The sequence below is a fragment of the Talpa occidentalis genome, unplaced genomic scaffold, assembly GCF_014898055.3.
Source record: "Talpa occidentalis isolate TD23 unplaced genomic scaffold, MPIMG_talOcc4v2.1, whole genome shotgun sequence".
NCBI classification, from domain to species: Eukaryota; Metazoa; Chordata; class Mammalia; order Eulipotyphla; family Talpidae; genus Talpa; species Talpa occidentalis.
Window position 1 is genome coordinate 122,845,584 of NW_026555331.1, and position 17,498 is coordinate 122,863,081.

At 37.4% G+C, this 17,498-nt stretch overlaps 1 protein-coding gene across 3 annotated transcripts in view; it reads left to right on the forward strand.

Annotated features, from left to right (window-relative positions):
* The window catches only part of PIK3CG (phosphatidylinositol-4,5-bisphosphate 3-kinase catalytic subunit gamma), a 30,889-nt gene extending 20,053 nt beyond the window's left edge, over positions 1-10,836 (forward strand). For all 3 annotated transcript variants that reach the window (XM_037511504.2, XM_037511513.1, XM_037511528.1), the window contains one exon: positions 10,129-10,836. In XM_037511504.2, the coding sequence (XP_037367401.1) occupies positions 10,129-10,407 (279 nt within the window). In that variant the 3' untranslated portion in view covers positions 10,408-10,836. The remainder of the gene's footprint in view (positions 1-10,128) is intronic.
* Positions 10,837-17,498: the final 6,662 nt, after the last annotated feature.

Consider the following 17,498-nt stretch of genomic DNA (forward strand, 5'->3'; position numbering starts at 1 on the left):
ATCTTTTCAGAACACTACTTTCCACATCTTAAAGTGGAAATATTAAGACCTACCACATGCAGGGTTTTTTTTTTTTAGGAGTTTTTTAGATGAAATATGTAGAATGCTAACACCAGTGCCTTGACTACCCCAGAAACACAATAAACCCTTGTGACTTTGTTATACACATCACAGTGGGTCTTCAAACGTTGGAAACTTTTAACTTGAGAAACCCTTTTGAAATGAGATCTCAGACAGAAGTGCACTATGTAAAACACAAAAAAGTCATGCCCTGGTTAAAGAATGAAGGGGGTCCAAATTGTACCTGCCCTACCTCCCTACCTGCTGCCTTTCTGTTCCCCATCTCCTCACTTTCCCCACCCTCCTCTCTCAAAGCAGGGAAAATGATGAACAGGACAGTGTTAGATTATACATCCATTTCTAAGTTTCTAGCTTGACAAAATGAGCAGAAGGTTTTTGTCATTTGACTCAAACCTTCCAACAATTTTTGTTTTCACCTATTGCTAAGCTGTCCAGAAAGATGATCTGTTTCTTAGTTTCATGTTTCCCTTTTTGAGATGAAATCCCTCAGGATCAGGGAGCGTGTCTCCAAACTCTAAATAGTATCTCAGGATCTTCGGTAATAAAGCTGCCATTTTTAGGTAAGCTGGGAAATGCTGTATATATTTACATTTAGAATGAAAGGTGCTCTCATTGCCAGTGAATCACTAATTTTGAATTGATAAGGTTAATTAATGCACGAGGCATATTTGAATAACCTGTTAGGAAAGGTGGAGAAATGTTGATCCACTTTTTGTAAAGGGGGAGGTGAGCCTTCTCCACAAAGACCTACACAGATAACCTATTTCTTGACCAGAGGTTGGGAAGAAGCAAACGGAAAGAAGGCACTTCTTTATCCCAAATCTCTCTGCTTTCCATGAAGAAGTTTAGCCTAGCACCATAGTCATAAATGATTTCTGGAACAGAGGAGTGTTCAGGAGTGAGCTGTAATTACAGAGCTACACAAAACCAATAGCCACTGTTTGAACCCAAGAATATTCATGGCACCTTTGGAGCAAAGTACTGAACAGATACTTTTCAGTAATGACGATTTTTTGGGGGAAGAAAAATAGCCATTTATTAGAAATCAATTTTTTTTTCTGTTTCTGAGGGTCTTGGATTTTTTTATTTTATATATGATGATTTTGATAAGTAAATTCTCCTTAGAAAAATCTCTTCCTATTGAATAGATTAAAAAAAAAAAAAGAAAGCAATGTTTTACCCCCTGGTAATTTACTTCAGAACCAGTTTGTTTCAACTTTTACTGTACAGTTACAGAACATATGTTACACACAAATATATCGATGTAATTGGCAAATGAAATTTGACTTCCCATTTATTTTTATGTAAGAACATTTTCCCCTAATTTTCAAAGCAGTAAATACTCTTCTAGAAAAACGAAAACCAGCAAAGTATTAAAAATAAGAGGATACTAAAAAAAACACCTTCTAAAAACCATACTGTCGACATTTTTGTGTTCTTCCTTCTATTAAATATTTGATCGTTAGAAATTTATAAATCAGAATTTTGTTAAAAACTGATTTAAGACACATGTATGAAGTTATTCTTTTATTTAAAATGATTCAGTAGCTTCTCATCTAAATATCCAAACATAGCCTGCAAAGACCTGGGGGGGGGCACTCCTTCCAACCTTCCCCCACATTTTCTCACTCAGGGCATAGCCTCCTTCCTCCACATTTCCACCCTTCCCGCTGCTCCACTGCTCTGACCTTCACCACCCTTTAGGCCTCAGCTTAAGTGTCGTACCTCAGAGCAGACTTCTATAGAGGCATGTTTTATTTATTTATTTATTTATTTGTTTGTTTTTGTTTATACATGCACTGGGTACAGTCTGAAGTGCGGGAGGGTGAGAGAATTCACCAGAGCCAGAGCGGGGAGCAGAGCAGGCAGGACAGAAGTACACTGCTGAGGGGAGCAGCGGGCGGCAGGAGAGGTCTGCGCACCATGTGGGACCCTACTCCGGTGGCCGGGGAGCAGCTGGGGATCGAACCGGCGCCTCCGAGGCCGCCGGCAGCTTCGCAACCCAGCGCTCAACCGCTGTGCCACCGGGGAGGCCCAGAGCAGACTTCTAAATTAGGTGCCTTGTGTTAGTCTTTTCCTCAGCCCCCTACATGTCTCCCTCATGCATCTACTGCAGCGTGTAATAAGCTGCACTAGTGTGTTGTTTTCTCTCCCGTCCACACTACACAGCAGAGCTCATCTGACCTGAGCCCTGCCAGGGGGCCTGAGACCTGTAAATGACCAATGGGCGTCACTGGAGGGACAGTCCCCCGCATCAGGTACACGTAGGAAGTGACTAGATGACCCCTCCAGCCTCTCCCTCCCCCATAACACATTGCACTTCTGTGAGTTTATGAAACAGTAACTCAGGCACAGACAAACTGTCATCACATGGATGTGAATAAACTTTCAAGATGCAGGTTAAACATCTGTACATCAGTAGAGGAAGTAACCTAATTATGGACACTATTGTTTTATTAAATAATGAAAATCTGCAGGTGTTCTGTGGTACTTATTCACATTTTTGTGACATTTTGTTACTTATAAACACTGCATATTTTCTTTTCCAATCAGAGCAGTAATGCATGCCCTGAGAATAGAACGTGCAGTGTATGCCCGTGGTATGCCCTAGTGCAGGACAGGCATCCCGGAGTGTGAATGGCCTGGCCTCATGCAGACAAGCCTTTTGAAGATGTTCTTTCCACACAGTAGGCACAGAGCAAATGTTCATGAGACAAAGCTGAGGAAATCAGGGAAGCCAAATAACATCTTCCAAAACAAATCACGCGAAGCAGGCAGTTTGATGAGTGTACTGAAAAGACACTTGCCCCTAGATGTCACTCTTAAGAAGCATTTCATAAGAGAGATGTCTGGAGCCCATTTGCTGTGTTAGTTTCATCTAAAATGTCAGTTTTTTCAGGCCCTGCCCACTTTCTACTCTCGGCAGCCTTTTTGTGGGTCCCACAAACCCTTCAACTTACAGGCTCAGCTCTGTGCCCAGATAGAGTCCTGACTCAGATTTTTAAGAAATTTCTTTCACCAAAAGTCTATCTCTGCTGTTGTCTAACTCTCATCTTGGAGATGAGTTATTTTAATTCTTTAGTCTCAGTTCCTTCCCCAGGGCTCTGCTTGTTGCCCTTCCTCTAGGATGGCAGAAGACGTAGATAAACAACTGCATAAATACAAAGGACTTTTCAACAGAAGTTTGCAGAGGGAGCAGAAGGAAGGGGTTTTTTTGTTAATTTTTTGTTTGTTTTCAGAAACTTACCGGCTACATTCAATTCTGCTTTGCCAAACAGATGCAGGGAAGGTAAGGGACATCCAGGCCAAAAAAAAACAAAACAAAAACAAAAACAAAAACATAAACAAGGGCATGAGACTAGTATTTCGTATCACTAATCACAAATTACTATAACAAAGGTCACTTATAGGTCAAATGGAGATAACAAGTTGATTGGTCGAATTGCCCATAATATATTGATAAAGGATTTTCTCTTAGTATTTGCACCCTGACCCACTCAGGCTCAGTTTCCCCCATTTGGGTCTGGAGACTCACAGTACTTTACTCTCTTCCTGCTAGCCATTAGAAGATGCTCTCAGAGACGGGTCCAGAATCAGTCACTTATAGCAGTTTTTATATGCTGGTGTGATGTCAAACCCAGATGTGGAGTTGTGAAATTATTAGGACTTGGATAAGCTTTTCAAATGGTATCACTTTGCTAGACAAGAAATGAATTCCAAGACTAGAAAGATCACCCTGGGTGAGGCCAACGAGCAGTGTCCCTCAGTGCTGAAGATACTAAGTCCTGTTATGGTTAAACATTTACCAAAAGTAGCCTTCTAACTGGCACCAATTTCCCCTTGTTTAGGTTCTTTTAGAGAATTGTTTTGTCTACCATAAGAATATTATCAGGGATACTATTTTTTTTAAAGATTTATTTATTTATTTATACAAGCACTGGGTACAGTCAGAAGTGCGGGAGGGTGAGAGAATTCACCAGAGCCAGAGCGGGGAGCAGAGCAGGCAGAAGGACCGAAGTACACTGCTGAGGGGAGCAGAGGGTGGCAGGAGAGGTCTGCATGCCATGTGGGACCCTCGCTCAACCACTGCGCCACTGGGGAGGCCCTATCAGGGATACTATTGATCATGTTACAAAGTATGTTCTTTATAAAGATCCTTTTGTGAAACTTGTATCAGGTCTTAGTTTCTAGAAAAACTGTATCTTCTAAAAAACTAGCTTTTTAAAATCTTCTGAAAATTAGATTAAATAGCAGCTTAGATTTTCCCTTTGGCTACCTATTTATTTGAAGTCTGTCCAAAGCAAATGTATAAGATTTGTAATGCTTAGTTTTAGTTTCTTTTCCATGTCCATTGTGGAACATTTACTTGTTTGTTACCCTCTTCACTTTTTCTACTCATTTCTAAGTGATGCTATTTTGACTTCTGTGTATCTAAATAATTCACCTCCAATCCCTTTTGGAAAAAGAATAGAAAATAAATCACAGGTATGCACACACACAAAAAATATAGGCTATTTAGAATATTTGACTAAAGTAGAACAATTTAATTGTAACCTGTGGGTTTCTAATGATCTTCTGTCTAAATATTTGAGAAGATGGCAACACAGCCTTGCCCCCGATAAACACAACTATTCTGAGAATCATTCCTAAGAAGTCCTAAAAGATAAGAATCCCAATTCAAACTCAACACATGCACAGGCTAGTGTTGGCTCTTCTCTTCCCTCAGATTTACCAGAAAGTGCTCCTTCCTGCATTATTAGGTCTACCAATCAGTGACATTTCCTGTGCCAAAATAACTTTGAAAGAAATGCCTAGCCAATTCATTGATTTTTTAATATTAAAAAAAAAAAACCAAATAAAACCCTCCTTCATGGATTGAAATACTGTACTTCTCCAGTGTTTTCATCCTCTAGCAGACAGAGGCAGCAGTATTATTTAGGAGTAGTGGGTAAGTACGAATATTCTTTTTCATTGATGGATGTTTGTGAGTTCTTTTTTCTCTTCCTTTTGCCCTAGATTGTTTTCCTGAAGTTTTTCTTTTATGGTTCTGAGATTTCTTCCTCATTTTTGTGGATATGTACAGTAATATTTCATTTCCACATTGTACATGCGGATGTAGTTTCATTTTAAGAAAAAGAGGCCTATTCCATATGACCTTGGATAGTCTAAAGCAGCTGATCAGTGGTTAAGATATGAATAGATTATGTGTAGAAAGTAGTTTTTTAATTTAGTGAACTGATAAGTTGGACCAGTTAATACATCAAGTCCAAGTTTTGACCCTGAAATGGTAATGAATTCCTTTATTCCCAACACTTGTGGGTGTGGTAGCTTTGTAAAAACAATGCTTTGCTTTGGTACTAGATGCTATAATTAAGGCATTTGAATCAACTATGAAATTAACACCAGATGTACTAAGAAGGCTTAATCTATATATTAGCTACTAATGGAGAATGTTCCAGCCAATGACATTAACAATAACACAGTGTTCCTTACTTTCGCACTCACTAACAAATATATTAAAGCAAGTCCCTGAAATCAGATTCTTCCCTTACCCTGTCTCTGCTCAGTAATATAAAGCCTTCAACAGGCAGTTGAGAAGGACAGAATGAGGATGTTTGAGGTCAATGACAGGCAGCCCTGGCTGATGGGAAAATTCTGTTGCTACATCCAGTAACTTCTGTGTTCTGTGCTTCCCCCTGAGCTCCCTGAGCCACATCCTCATAGCCCCTCAAACCACAGATCTCTGGGCCACAACAGTATGATCAGGATGCTCTCACAGACCCCATGACTGAGTACAAAGGACAGAAATGAAACTCAGCTTGAGTCCGTGGAGCAAGTACTCATGGTGCAGTGCCCTCAAAACAAAAGAAGCACCTGCAGATGTGACCAGTGTGCCCTGTGTTTCCATCCTCTGCTCCCTCAATACTGGCTGGAGTGGAGGCTCAGCTCCCACCCCGACTCCCTCATCATCTTGGTCTGAGGAGACATTTTGTACAGGCCATCTAGATGAAACGGTGGCACTGCAGCATTGAAAGGTGTGTTCAATAATTCAGCTTCTCATGCTATTAATAACAATAATCCACAACTTACATAGTCTTTCAATCTCACCACAACCAGGTGAAATTTGTATTATTATTCTCATTCCTATTTTACAAAGGAAACATTTGTAAAATGAGGAAGCTGAGATCCAGAGAAATTAAGGAACTTCTCTGCTGACACACAGCTTGTCAGTAATAAAGTCAAGATTTGAATCCAGACAGCAAGGTGTGAATCTGTGCTTTTAGTCACTGTTCCACATTGCCTTTAGACAGAAGATAATTAAATCTTTACTAAGTCTCTAAGGCTACGCAGCCAGCCAGAATTTAAACATTGTGTCTGACAAGTATAAGGCATGCAATTCAATTTGGGGGATGATATTTATTTCTCATAAAAGAAGTCCTACTATGTGGAAATCAGAACTAACTGAATAAAAATTAGAGTCAGCAGAAATTACTTACAGTGGTAGGATGCCTTAACAAACAGGACAGTCACTTTTCTTTAACATGTCTCTGTGTGCGAAGACACTGGGTAAGTCAGTGCACTGCCATTTAAATGTTTCCCAAGCACTTATGGATTGGTGTTCTAATAACTTGGCCCTAGATTAATTTTCCTCCTCGAAATTTTCTATTAAAGAGTTTGACCACAGAGTGGGCTCAGACAGCAGGAGTTGCCAGAGCCCCCAGTGTACAGAAGGAAAGAAAATAATTATAACTCAGAAGGAACTCTACAATTCAAAATCAAAAGGCATCCACATCGATGCCCTTGTGAAAATTGTGCGAGATGGTGAATTAATGAGACTGTTGCCTGGGGTGAAATCTGCCCTTAGTCTGTCTGATTATCAAGAAATGAGAGAGACCTCAGTAGGTTCCACGGATGAGCAAAAGAAAATTATTTCCAGATGTAAGCAGAGCCATTAAGAATGCAAGGGCACTGATGCATTGGGGTGCTGCCAGGGGACAAGCCATGCCTGGGCTGCAGCAGGAGCAGTCCATTTCCGGTCTGTTGAGTCTCCACTTCATGGTCAGCAGAGAGGAGATGTGGAGTCATCTACCTCCGTGGTGGGGAAGAGAGCAGACTACCAATTACTGAACCCTCACTGTAAGCCAGCCTCTGTGGTAGGCACTTTATATGCACTAGCTCACTTTTTAAAAAACCATCATAGCTCATTAGTTTTCGTACTTGGACAGGATGATGGCTCATGGCCTTGACAGACAGACGGACACAGGCATGACCACCACAGAGTACCCTGCCACATGCAAGTGGAACAGATGAAATCATCTAAAAGCAAAAACAAACAAACAAAAAACTACTATTAACAGCCTGCCCTGAAAATCTCTATTCTTTTTTAATAGAAATATATTGTGTTCACTGTTTTGCAACTCAAACAATTTAACATGGCTATTAAATGTTCTTCTGAAGTATCATTCTAGAGCATACAACTGTACATAGACTTTCACAGACCTTTTTGATAAATCCCCTGTTGTAGGACATTATGCTTTTACATTTCCACATATTTTAAACAATGTTCTAATGCACATGCTTGTAGATAAATCACTGCAAAATTAGTATTTTAAAAAGGTAAATCCATAACATGGAAATTACTGGGTGAAAGATACAGACATTTTTAAAGTCAAGGGAATTGGGCATAATTCATATACAGTGGAATTCAGCCTTTTTACAGGTACCATTCTTTGAATTTTGACAAGTGCCATCAGTCATGAAACCACAATTAAGTTATATAACATTTTAAAGCTTTTAATGCATATTATCAAATTGTCTGCTAGTAGAACTATACCTGTTCCCATTTATCATCAGCCTATGAAAGATTAACATTTGGGTATTATCATTAATAAAAGTATATTTTCTAATTTGGTAGAATGTTCCCATCTAAAGTGACATTTATTTGATTACTAAAGAGGTGGCATATTTTTTCATGTTTATTACCTATTTTTGTGTGAATTCTAACTTATACCTTGGTCTATATTTCTCGCCAACTTTCTCTCTTTCTTACTTATTTGCAAATATATCTTACTTATATATCTTATTCTTATTTGCAAATATATCTTATCATTTGCCTCTTTAACTTGGTTTATAACTTTCTTTTTCTCAAATCTTTGAAATTTCTATAATCCTCAACCTTTTCCATACAGATTCCACCTTGGAAGTCATTTTCATAAAGTTCTTTACCACTCAATGATTATTCAGATAAAGATTTACATTTACATCTTTAATTCATCTGAAATTTATTTTGTTATATCATATGGAGCAAACTTTATTTTCACCCCAAATCACAAGCCAGTGATACCAGCCATATTTATCAAGTGATAGATATTTCCCTAGTAATTTGACAAGTCCCTTTTATTATAAATATTTGTTATGCACTTAGGTATATCTCTGGATGTTCCATGGAATGTCTTAGAATAGGCACTATTTCACATGATCTAAAATATGTCTTTTTGTTTATTTTTTAATATTTTAGTATCTAGTATGGCAAGCACAGTTTTTCATTACTATACCTTTTAAAAATGGTCTCTCAGGTGCTAACTATTTCAGACTAATCTAGAACCATATGTAAGTTTAAAAATCCAATAGGAATTTTTATTGAAATTCATTATCTCGATTAATCTGAAAAGAATCTGCATCTTTGTAATAAGCAGACTTGTCACTGAGAAACATGCTGTTTTGTTCCAGATGTTTGTTTTCTTCAACTGCTGCAGGAAATTTCTCCAGTTTTTAAAAATGAGTTCTGATTGTTTTATATATGTTTATCCCAGGAATCCCATTTTTTGTTAACATTATTTGCAGTATCTGTCTTTTCATTGTACTTTTAACTGTTGACTCCTATTTATAGCAGCCTATTTATTAATATCATAAAAATTTAATTTAATAAGAACTAGTTACAATAATATTTTTTCCCGGTCAGTATTCCAAGAAGACAATTAAGTTATATGTAAATGCTAGCAACTTACCTTAGCTTTTCTGATTTTATACTTCCTTTGTTACCCCAATATTTATTATTCAAAATGATTTTGATAGAAATTTCAGATAATTCCTCATATTGTTATATTTTAGTTATAAAGCTACATGCTACCTTTGTAAAAATCAAAAGTGGATTTTAATACAGCAACTTATGATGAAACTACTCTTGCAAGTTTGGAATAAACCTTCTTTGGCTATGGTGTGTTACTCTTTTATTATTTTACTCAGTATTTTATTTGTATTATTTATATCTCTAGTCATTTACTTTCATTTTCTTTAGCACATAATATCTTTGTCCAGTTACGATATTATAGTTGGGCTACTCTCATGCTATGAAATTGGGGCCCTTGCATCCTTTTTTATGCTTTGGTACAATTTCATTGGCACAAGCATGCCCGGTGCTTAATAAGTACACTTAATGCACCTGTATCACTTGTGACATCTGGGGAAGGCACCAACCACAGCATTTTTTAAGCTCTGTCCCACTCAGTATTCAGAATTCATGTTAAATCCCTAAAGTTTGCTTAACAATTTTGAGAATCAGACAATGAAAAGCTAATTCATCTGTTTCCTTAAAATAGGACAAATTGCAAAAGAAAGATGAAAAGTGAATCTCAAACACCATGTTTCCACCATTTCTTTGGATTCCATTCACTCTTAGCAAACATTATTTACACTTATGTCAAGTTTCTTGATTTCAGCATGGTATTCAAAAACTGACTCATTGCTCTTTAGAAACTCCAGAAATTTCCACCTTCAATATCCTAGAAAGAAACTAAAATAGGAAAGTATAGTAAGAAGTAAGATGCAATGTATCTGTGTCACTTAGCTTTCTTCAGCATAGCCTGGTGACAATGGAGCATTTAAGAGATCGTACAAACAGGTTTTCTTCATTGGTTTTCAACCACCCTGTTTCTTCTGGTTTTTTCTCATGGTTGGGGTAATGCTGTATAAATTCCAGGAGACAGCCTGGTGGTCTCTGGCTCACTTAGTTACCATAACAGTAACAGCATTCTCTTCTTTATCCAGGAGGTCTGTGTTAAGGCTTACTTAGCACTCCGCCATCACACCAACTTGCTGATCATCCTGTTCTCCATGATGCTGATGACAGGAATGCCCCAGCTAACAAGCAAAGAAGATATTGAGTACATTCGGGATGCCCTAACAGTGGGGAAAAGTGAGGAGGATGCAAAAAAGTATTTTCTCGATCAGATTGAAGTTTGCAGGGATAAAGGATGGACTGTGCAGTTTAATTGGTTCCTCCATCTTGTTCTTGGCATCAAACAAGGAGAGAAACATTCAGCCTAGAACTTGGAGCTACAGAATCAAAACCAAGTCAGCATTCTAATGCTTTAAATCAGAACATCAGTCATTGAACTTAGATTTTAAATGTAATAGGACATTATGAAAGCTGGCACTTCAAAAGTATAGGACTTTTTGTAGAACACTCTTCCTTAGAGAAAAACTATTGGCATGGCTAGTTGTTTGTTTAAGTAATGTTCAGTTTTAGACTTATTTGCAGGTTTGTTTTTTCTCATTTGTGTCACTTATGTTGGAGAACATTCTACATTTAAACAGACTAATCACTTCATTGCACTTGGCATTTGACTATCATATTATTGAAAGCCTCTGGAAATTCTTTAGAATAATTGGTGATACCTATTTTCAGCTAGGTTTTTTAGTTATTCTTGTGTTCCTTGCATTATTTTTTTGGGGAAAAAAAGGGTAATTGTTGTACTTCTCTCTCATTCCTTAAATGATGATTCCAAATATCCCTTCAGTTTCTGTCATCTTAGTGATGTACTAAAAACAAGGAAAGAGAATGAATCTCTTTAGTAACTTTCCTTTTATAAGCTAAGTTCTTTCATAAAATACAACTGAGACACACAAACACAAAAATGGAAAATCTGAATCTTTGTAGCATGATGCTTCTCTGCTGATCTGTTTCCAGAGATATGAACAGGAAAAACAGGCACACAGAGTTAATTATTAAGCACAATTACAGCCTTCTCCACATAGAAACAGGAAGTAATTAAGGGGACACATATTTCTTCCTCTGTATTTTCTTCTCTCCCTTCCTCCCAGCTTCCTTTCTTCTTTAGTTGCCACTCTTCTGCAACTTTTTACTCAGAATTGTGAAATCCTCAAGAACACCTTTACCCTAGAGCTCAAAAATTGGTTGAAAAAATATTTCTTCTCTAGGATTACTGGGATATTAGGTACTTTATTTATAGAGATATTTAAAATATATATTATTAAAGGAGACATACTAGAAAATTTGGATTAGTTTCCAAATGCTTTAATTTTAAATTTTTGTATGAGCAGTTTTTTTCTATCCTTTCTTATAGAGGAAAGTATTAAGGAAGGAAGTACTCCAAGTTAGGAAGAACACTACTTGCCTCGCCATCTCTCAGTTTAAAGACTTTTAAACTTTGACATATTCTTCAGATTTCCTAAAAATAGAAATGTCTTCTTTAAAAACTTTTAATCTCTTAAATATTTTGCTATTTATTGGCAGTATTGCCTAAACTCAGAGAAAGATCATTAAATTATTTATAAAATATTTTTAAATTACCTGTGGCTTAACACTTGACATGATGTCTATGTTTAAGGTTTAGCCCAAACCTTTCCTTTTGTTTATGCAAAAGCCCATTGATTTTTAACACTGGCTGTAAATAAGATTCACCAGTAATACATTAAAAAATTCTTCTCCTGAGCCCCATCCTCACATTATAATTTAACTCATTTGGGGTAAGGCCCGGGCATCATTATTTTCTAAATACTTGATTCTGGTATGCAGGCAGGGCTACAAAGCCCTGCAGGGTCTGGGAAGGTATAACAGGGCTTCCTTGCCTCCTAAGCCTTTCCTGACTCCAAAGGTATCTAGAAAGAACTCCTCTTCTTTCACAACTTGTCCCTTTACAATCACTTTCTGTCCCCCTGTACAAAAGATCACACCCTAGAATGAGACATTTATACCTCTGTTTTAATGGGGAATAGATATTTCATTGCGGTTTTAGATAAACTATTTTTTTTTTGAAGAAAAATGATGCTTTCTAATTCAGAAGAGGATGTTTTCATTATTCTTATAATGAATAGCCAAGCTCAGACCTTGCAGATTCTGTTTTTTATTTGAATTGCTGAAATTGTCTTGACAGGAGAATTACAGATGAATGTATTTGTATTAAGCTTGTTGGCACATATGTATATATATTTGCTCTTCAAATGAACAGATTATTTCATTATACTGATTTTATATGATTGTTTATCTCACACTGGATTTGACTTTTCCATATTCCACTGAAGGCATAACTGTAACTCTACAGACTTGCAGATGAACAAACCCGCCTTTATGTGCTTCCATCCTTCATTATTCCCAAGGAACCATTTGATCCATAACTTGGAAAGTGTTCTAGAATTAGAGTCACTTTGCTCTTGAGAAGAGATGTTAGAGAGCTAGTCACAATTCTATCTTCGATCCCAAAAGAAAATGGAGATCACAAGTCAGATGATTCATTTCAAAGCAGCTTTTATGGCTACATAATTTGCAAAGGCCAGTGTGAAATGAAAATGTGGGACCTGTCACTCAGAATTTAAAAATTCAAGATGGCAACAGAAGAGAATTAAACCAAGCACAAAGGCCTCTGAGCATGGGACCATCTGAATGCACAGGTCACAAGCCCAAAAAGTGGACACCACATGCATTTGAATGATGGCTTTGGTGACCCTGTCAATAGATAAAGTGCCTGCATCAACATGCTGCTTCTGCTCAAATCAAAAGACCTCAATCTGTATGGTCATACATCAGGACTTAAAACACTGGACCATTGCTTTGGACTGAAACTATGGTTACTAAAAGTAAAGCAAAGATGTTTTAGACCTAGTCCCATATGATGGCATTTGGCTGACTCTGGCAATACTTGGTGAATGTAGGGAAGAATGGACATTATAGAGAAAATATAATAATTTCTGGAGAAAAATCTTGACTTTAAAAAAAGAACTTCATAAAATACATTTTACAGGAGATGAATTATCTTGTCAAGAAGTTAGATACAGGAATTCTGCAACACGATCTGGCGGAAGAAAGTCCTATGTAAATGGAAATTAATTATTTTTTGAAATGAGTTAAAAAATAATTTAAAAAGTAAGCTTTTAGAGTAAACTCTGACTTTCATTTGCTAAGGTAGGCTCTGTTTGTTGCGACAATGAAATATATTGTTAATTATGTTTTAATTATGTGTTAATTATGTTTTATAATATGAAGAAATATATAACAAATTTGATTTTTAAGGGTTCTGCTGTCTTGTTTTCTGTTTAATCCAACCTGGTGATTCTGGTCAGGAAACTTGGTTCTAATTGGAGTACTTGTCTGCATATTCTGAGAAACTCATTTTCAGGCAGGTGCCAGCACACTTGCCAAAGCATTCACTCAGAAAGTGGGACATTCTCTCTCTAGACAGTCCAGTTCTCACCACCCACATTTGCATTTTAATTCAAATTGTTAAATGCAAAATTAAATAAGAGAAAGTATCTGACATCTTGAATTCTCTGTGCACATCTTTCAATGTCTGAAAGGCCAAATATTCCAGAAACTCAAATCCTTTCTTTGAAGAAATTTTTATCAAGTGTCCACTAACTGCTAAGCACTATGCTAAGTATTAGGAAGTAGAATATGGAACAAGACTGACCCAGTCTCAGTCCTTAAAGAGTTGATAATATGCTGGCAAGAGTAGACATTTCATACCAGTGGCTGATGTGGGTTGAATTGTGTCCCCAAAAAGATTTCGTTTAAGTCCTAATATAGGTATCTGTGAATGTAATCTTATCTGGAAGTGGGTTCTACAGATGCAATCAAGTTAAGATGCAGTCCTTTTGGTGGGTTAGGGATTTCAGAGTTTATGCAAGTAAGTCTGTTTGTTATTTTCTGCTGTTACCAAAAGGTTTAATTACATGCAAAATATGTGACAAAGTACTAATATTCCTAATATCAATATAATAAAAACACTAATGATTCAACAAGTAAAAGATAAATATCTCATCAGAAAATATTGAATTCATAAAAAAAAAAAACACATGTGGCCAATAAGCATGTGGCAGCAGACTCCAACTCACTACTGACAAAACAAATGCAAACTAAAATAAGCTCCTTTTCATATTAGATTGGCAAAGATTGGTAATGCCAGGAGTTGGTGATAATTTGAGAGAGAATACTTGATCACACTGCTGTTGAAAGCAGTGCAAGTTGGTAAATTCATGCATGATATTTTGTCAGAGTTTACTAGAATTATGACATTTATTCTCTCATCCAGCAAGTCCACATGCAACATTTCATCCTTCAGAAATTTTTGGACAAGCGTGCAAAGACTTATGGGCAAAATTAGTCCCACCATTCTTTGTAATAATCAAAAAACTGGAGACAGCCTGAAAGTCCCTCAATAAAGGGGGACTTAATTAAAACATACATACATAGAGTAAACTACAATGAAGTCCTTGAAAAAATAAAGTAGATCAAAATGCACTGACAGCCATGGAGATCTATGACTTACTGACAAGTGAAACAAAGGTGGTTACAGGACAGTATTTAGTACAATCATATTCAAGTTAAAATGTAGGCTTGCATAAAAATTACAAGTCAGGGAGAACATACAGCAAACAGTTGATAAAATAATCCTCTCTACTTTCCATTTGTTTCTTTCTCTCAGGTTTGAAGAACTTGACTTTCTATTAGTTGAATTTCTTAACAAAAAGAAAAACTGAAAAAAAATAAAGTCTTCATGATAATAGAATCTTTTCACTTACATCAAACCTTTTACATTAAAAGCTCAGAAAATTTTGTTTTGCAAAAGGAAAAAAAATCATGTGAAGTCAATAATCATCAAGCAGTGGCATCAAAGCTGTTGTTGGAACTCCTTGGCATAAAAATGACTATGTCAAAGCTTCCTGTTTTACTCAATTCTACCTGATTACTTCCTGTTAAATGCCAAGGCTGGTCTGTTTTCTCCACTAAGGGACAATTCTTCTGGAGAAGGAGGGTCTCCAGGAAAGGTGCCTGTTTAATCAGGAAGGGATGCCTGTTTTTCTCAGCTGGCCCAGCTCTCAATTCTACAAATCTCATAGCTCCGTGTGACCATGCTGAGCTCTCTAGCTCATAGTTGAGGTTCCCTGTGGAGGTGCAAACAGCCTCATTTTCACCTTTCATGAATGTAAGGGTTTTTTTCCCCAAACATGCACTCATTAGTGTGAATTAAATCTCATTGCCTGCTGCTTTGGCCAAAATTTTCCTCTCTGGGAGCTGGGCTCTGAGTCTGGGTTCAAATACACTTGAAAATCTGACATGAAGGAGGTAATGGAGACAGAGCCACACCAAAGAACACCAAGTTCATTTGCAGCATCTCAGCATAACTTCTTGGTACTCACAGCTATGAACAGTCACCTGAGAAGTTTTATACTCAGAGACTCAAACTCTAAGTTGTTTTCAGTACTCTTAGGAGTTAAAATAGGTCTGAATGTTTGCAAGAAGCACCTTTCATTACCCTACTGATTCCAGTCATGTCAAGGTCTGTGGGAGGCCATTACCACATATGTATGGTGGCCAAAGCCACGACCTCCAGCACCACCACCCTGTGGAGGCACCTGCTCTACAAAACAACGAGGGCCCCCACAGGTGAAATCCCAGAACCACAAAACAATGCCAAAGCCCTAATGTCTCCAGCTTCTGTTCTACACAATCCGTGGTTCTAGAAAACAAAGATGACAATTCCTCATCTTTCAAGAAACCCCTTGCTTAAGCAGTAATTTCTCATAGTGGCAAAGCACATTCTCCAGGCTTTCTTCAATAGGTAGATGGGTTTAACTCCTTCAATCATGGGAGATTTACAGGAGTCTGACACTTGAGACATCCTGGAGGAAATGCAGAGAAAGCACACATGACTGGATGTAGGGTGGGCATAAGGTGGCAACTTGTGGATAATCCATTCTAGATCTGAGCCAGATGCTGCACAAGTAGTTAGAATAGGTGAGGTAGTAAAGAAAGTAGTAAGTGATCTTGGCATTAGATCATCCAAAATTCAAGTGCTCACATCTTAAAAAGTTATCTAGCCTTTGTAAACTGGGAAGACAGTAGTACTTCATTGACAGAACTGCTTTGGAAATTAAATGAAATAACAAAAGTGAAACAGTAAGTAGAGTGCATGGTCTGAGGCCATTGCTCAAAAAAACAATAGCTATGATTACTATGTTCCTTTTCAAGAAATCAAAACCAAAAGTTTAATGAAATCATCCTGGGAGTGACTTATAGGAGTACTCTCAAAAACGAAAATCTTAAGTTTCTAAGTATGGTGCCTTCCTAGGAGGACTTGAAAGGAGAAATAATTTCCATCTGATATATCATCATCAGATATCAAGGAAATCTTCTAAATGGCTTCCTTTTCTGATAACTTATTCTAATCAATACAAATTAGTCCCTGGGTTCTTGGCCTGAAGAAAGATGGAGGAACTAGAATCAACTGACAAAAAAAAAAATACTAGCTGTTTACATTTTTCATCAGTTTTACTGAGGATTAATTTACATAAAATAAAGTTCACCCATTTAAATGCACAATTTGATGTTTTGACAAATGTACACACCCATGTATCTACCACTACAGTCAAGATATAGAACAGTTCCATCACTCAAAAAGTTCTCTAATGCCTCTCTACAGTCAATTCCCTCCTACTTCTCCACTGAAATGCTTTCTGTCACTATAGTTTTGCCTTTTCTAGAATTTCTAGTGGCATCATACAATGTGATCTTTTGTGCCTGCTTCTTTCACATGGATAACGGTTTCGATATTCATCTCTCCTGCCTAAATAGAATATAATTTAGGCAGGCTCACTTGTGGGACAGATCTGCTGCTATTCACTCTAGTGCCAAATGCCAGCTTTCAGTTTTAATTGTTTGCATCTGTGATGATCCATGCCAATGTGTCCCAATCTATCTTACATTATTGAGAGACACCATTATTACTCTTACCTTTGCTGCTTGTACAAGATAGAAGGCAATAAGAAGCTTTCATTTCAGAGAGTTCATTCCCTCTGGTTTTGAAATAGTGCTGGGATATGTAATATTCTCCTCCACTGTGGAAGAGCAAACAGCTAGCAGTGCTAGCAAACAGAAGGGCCAAGGAGCCCCTGAAGTCAGCAGAGAAACTTAGGAAAGGAGAGTTTGCAGAAAAGCAACTCTCAACCTTGAATGTGCACACAAATCACAAGGGATGCAGATTCTGATTGCATAGGCCTGGGGTAGGGCCTGAGATTCTGCATTCCCAACAAGTTCCCAAGTGCAGCAATGCTGGTACTCCCCAGACCACACCGATAGGACACAGAGGCAAATATTATGGGTAGGAAAAGTCAAACTAAAA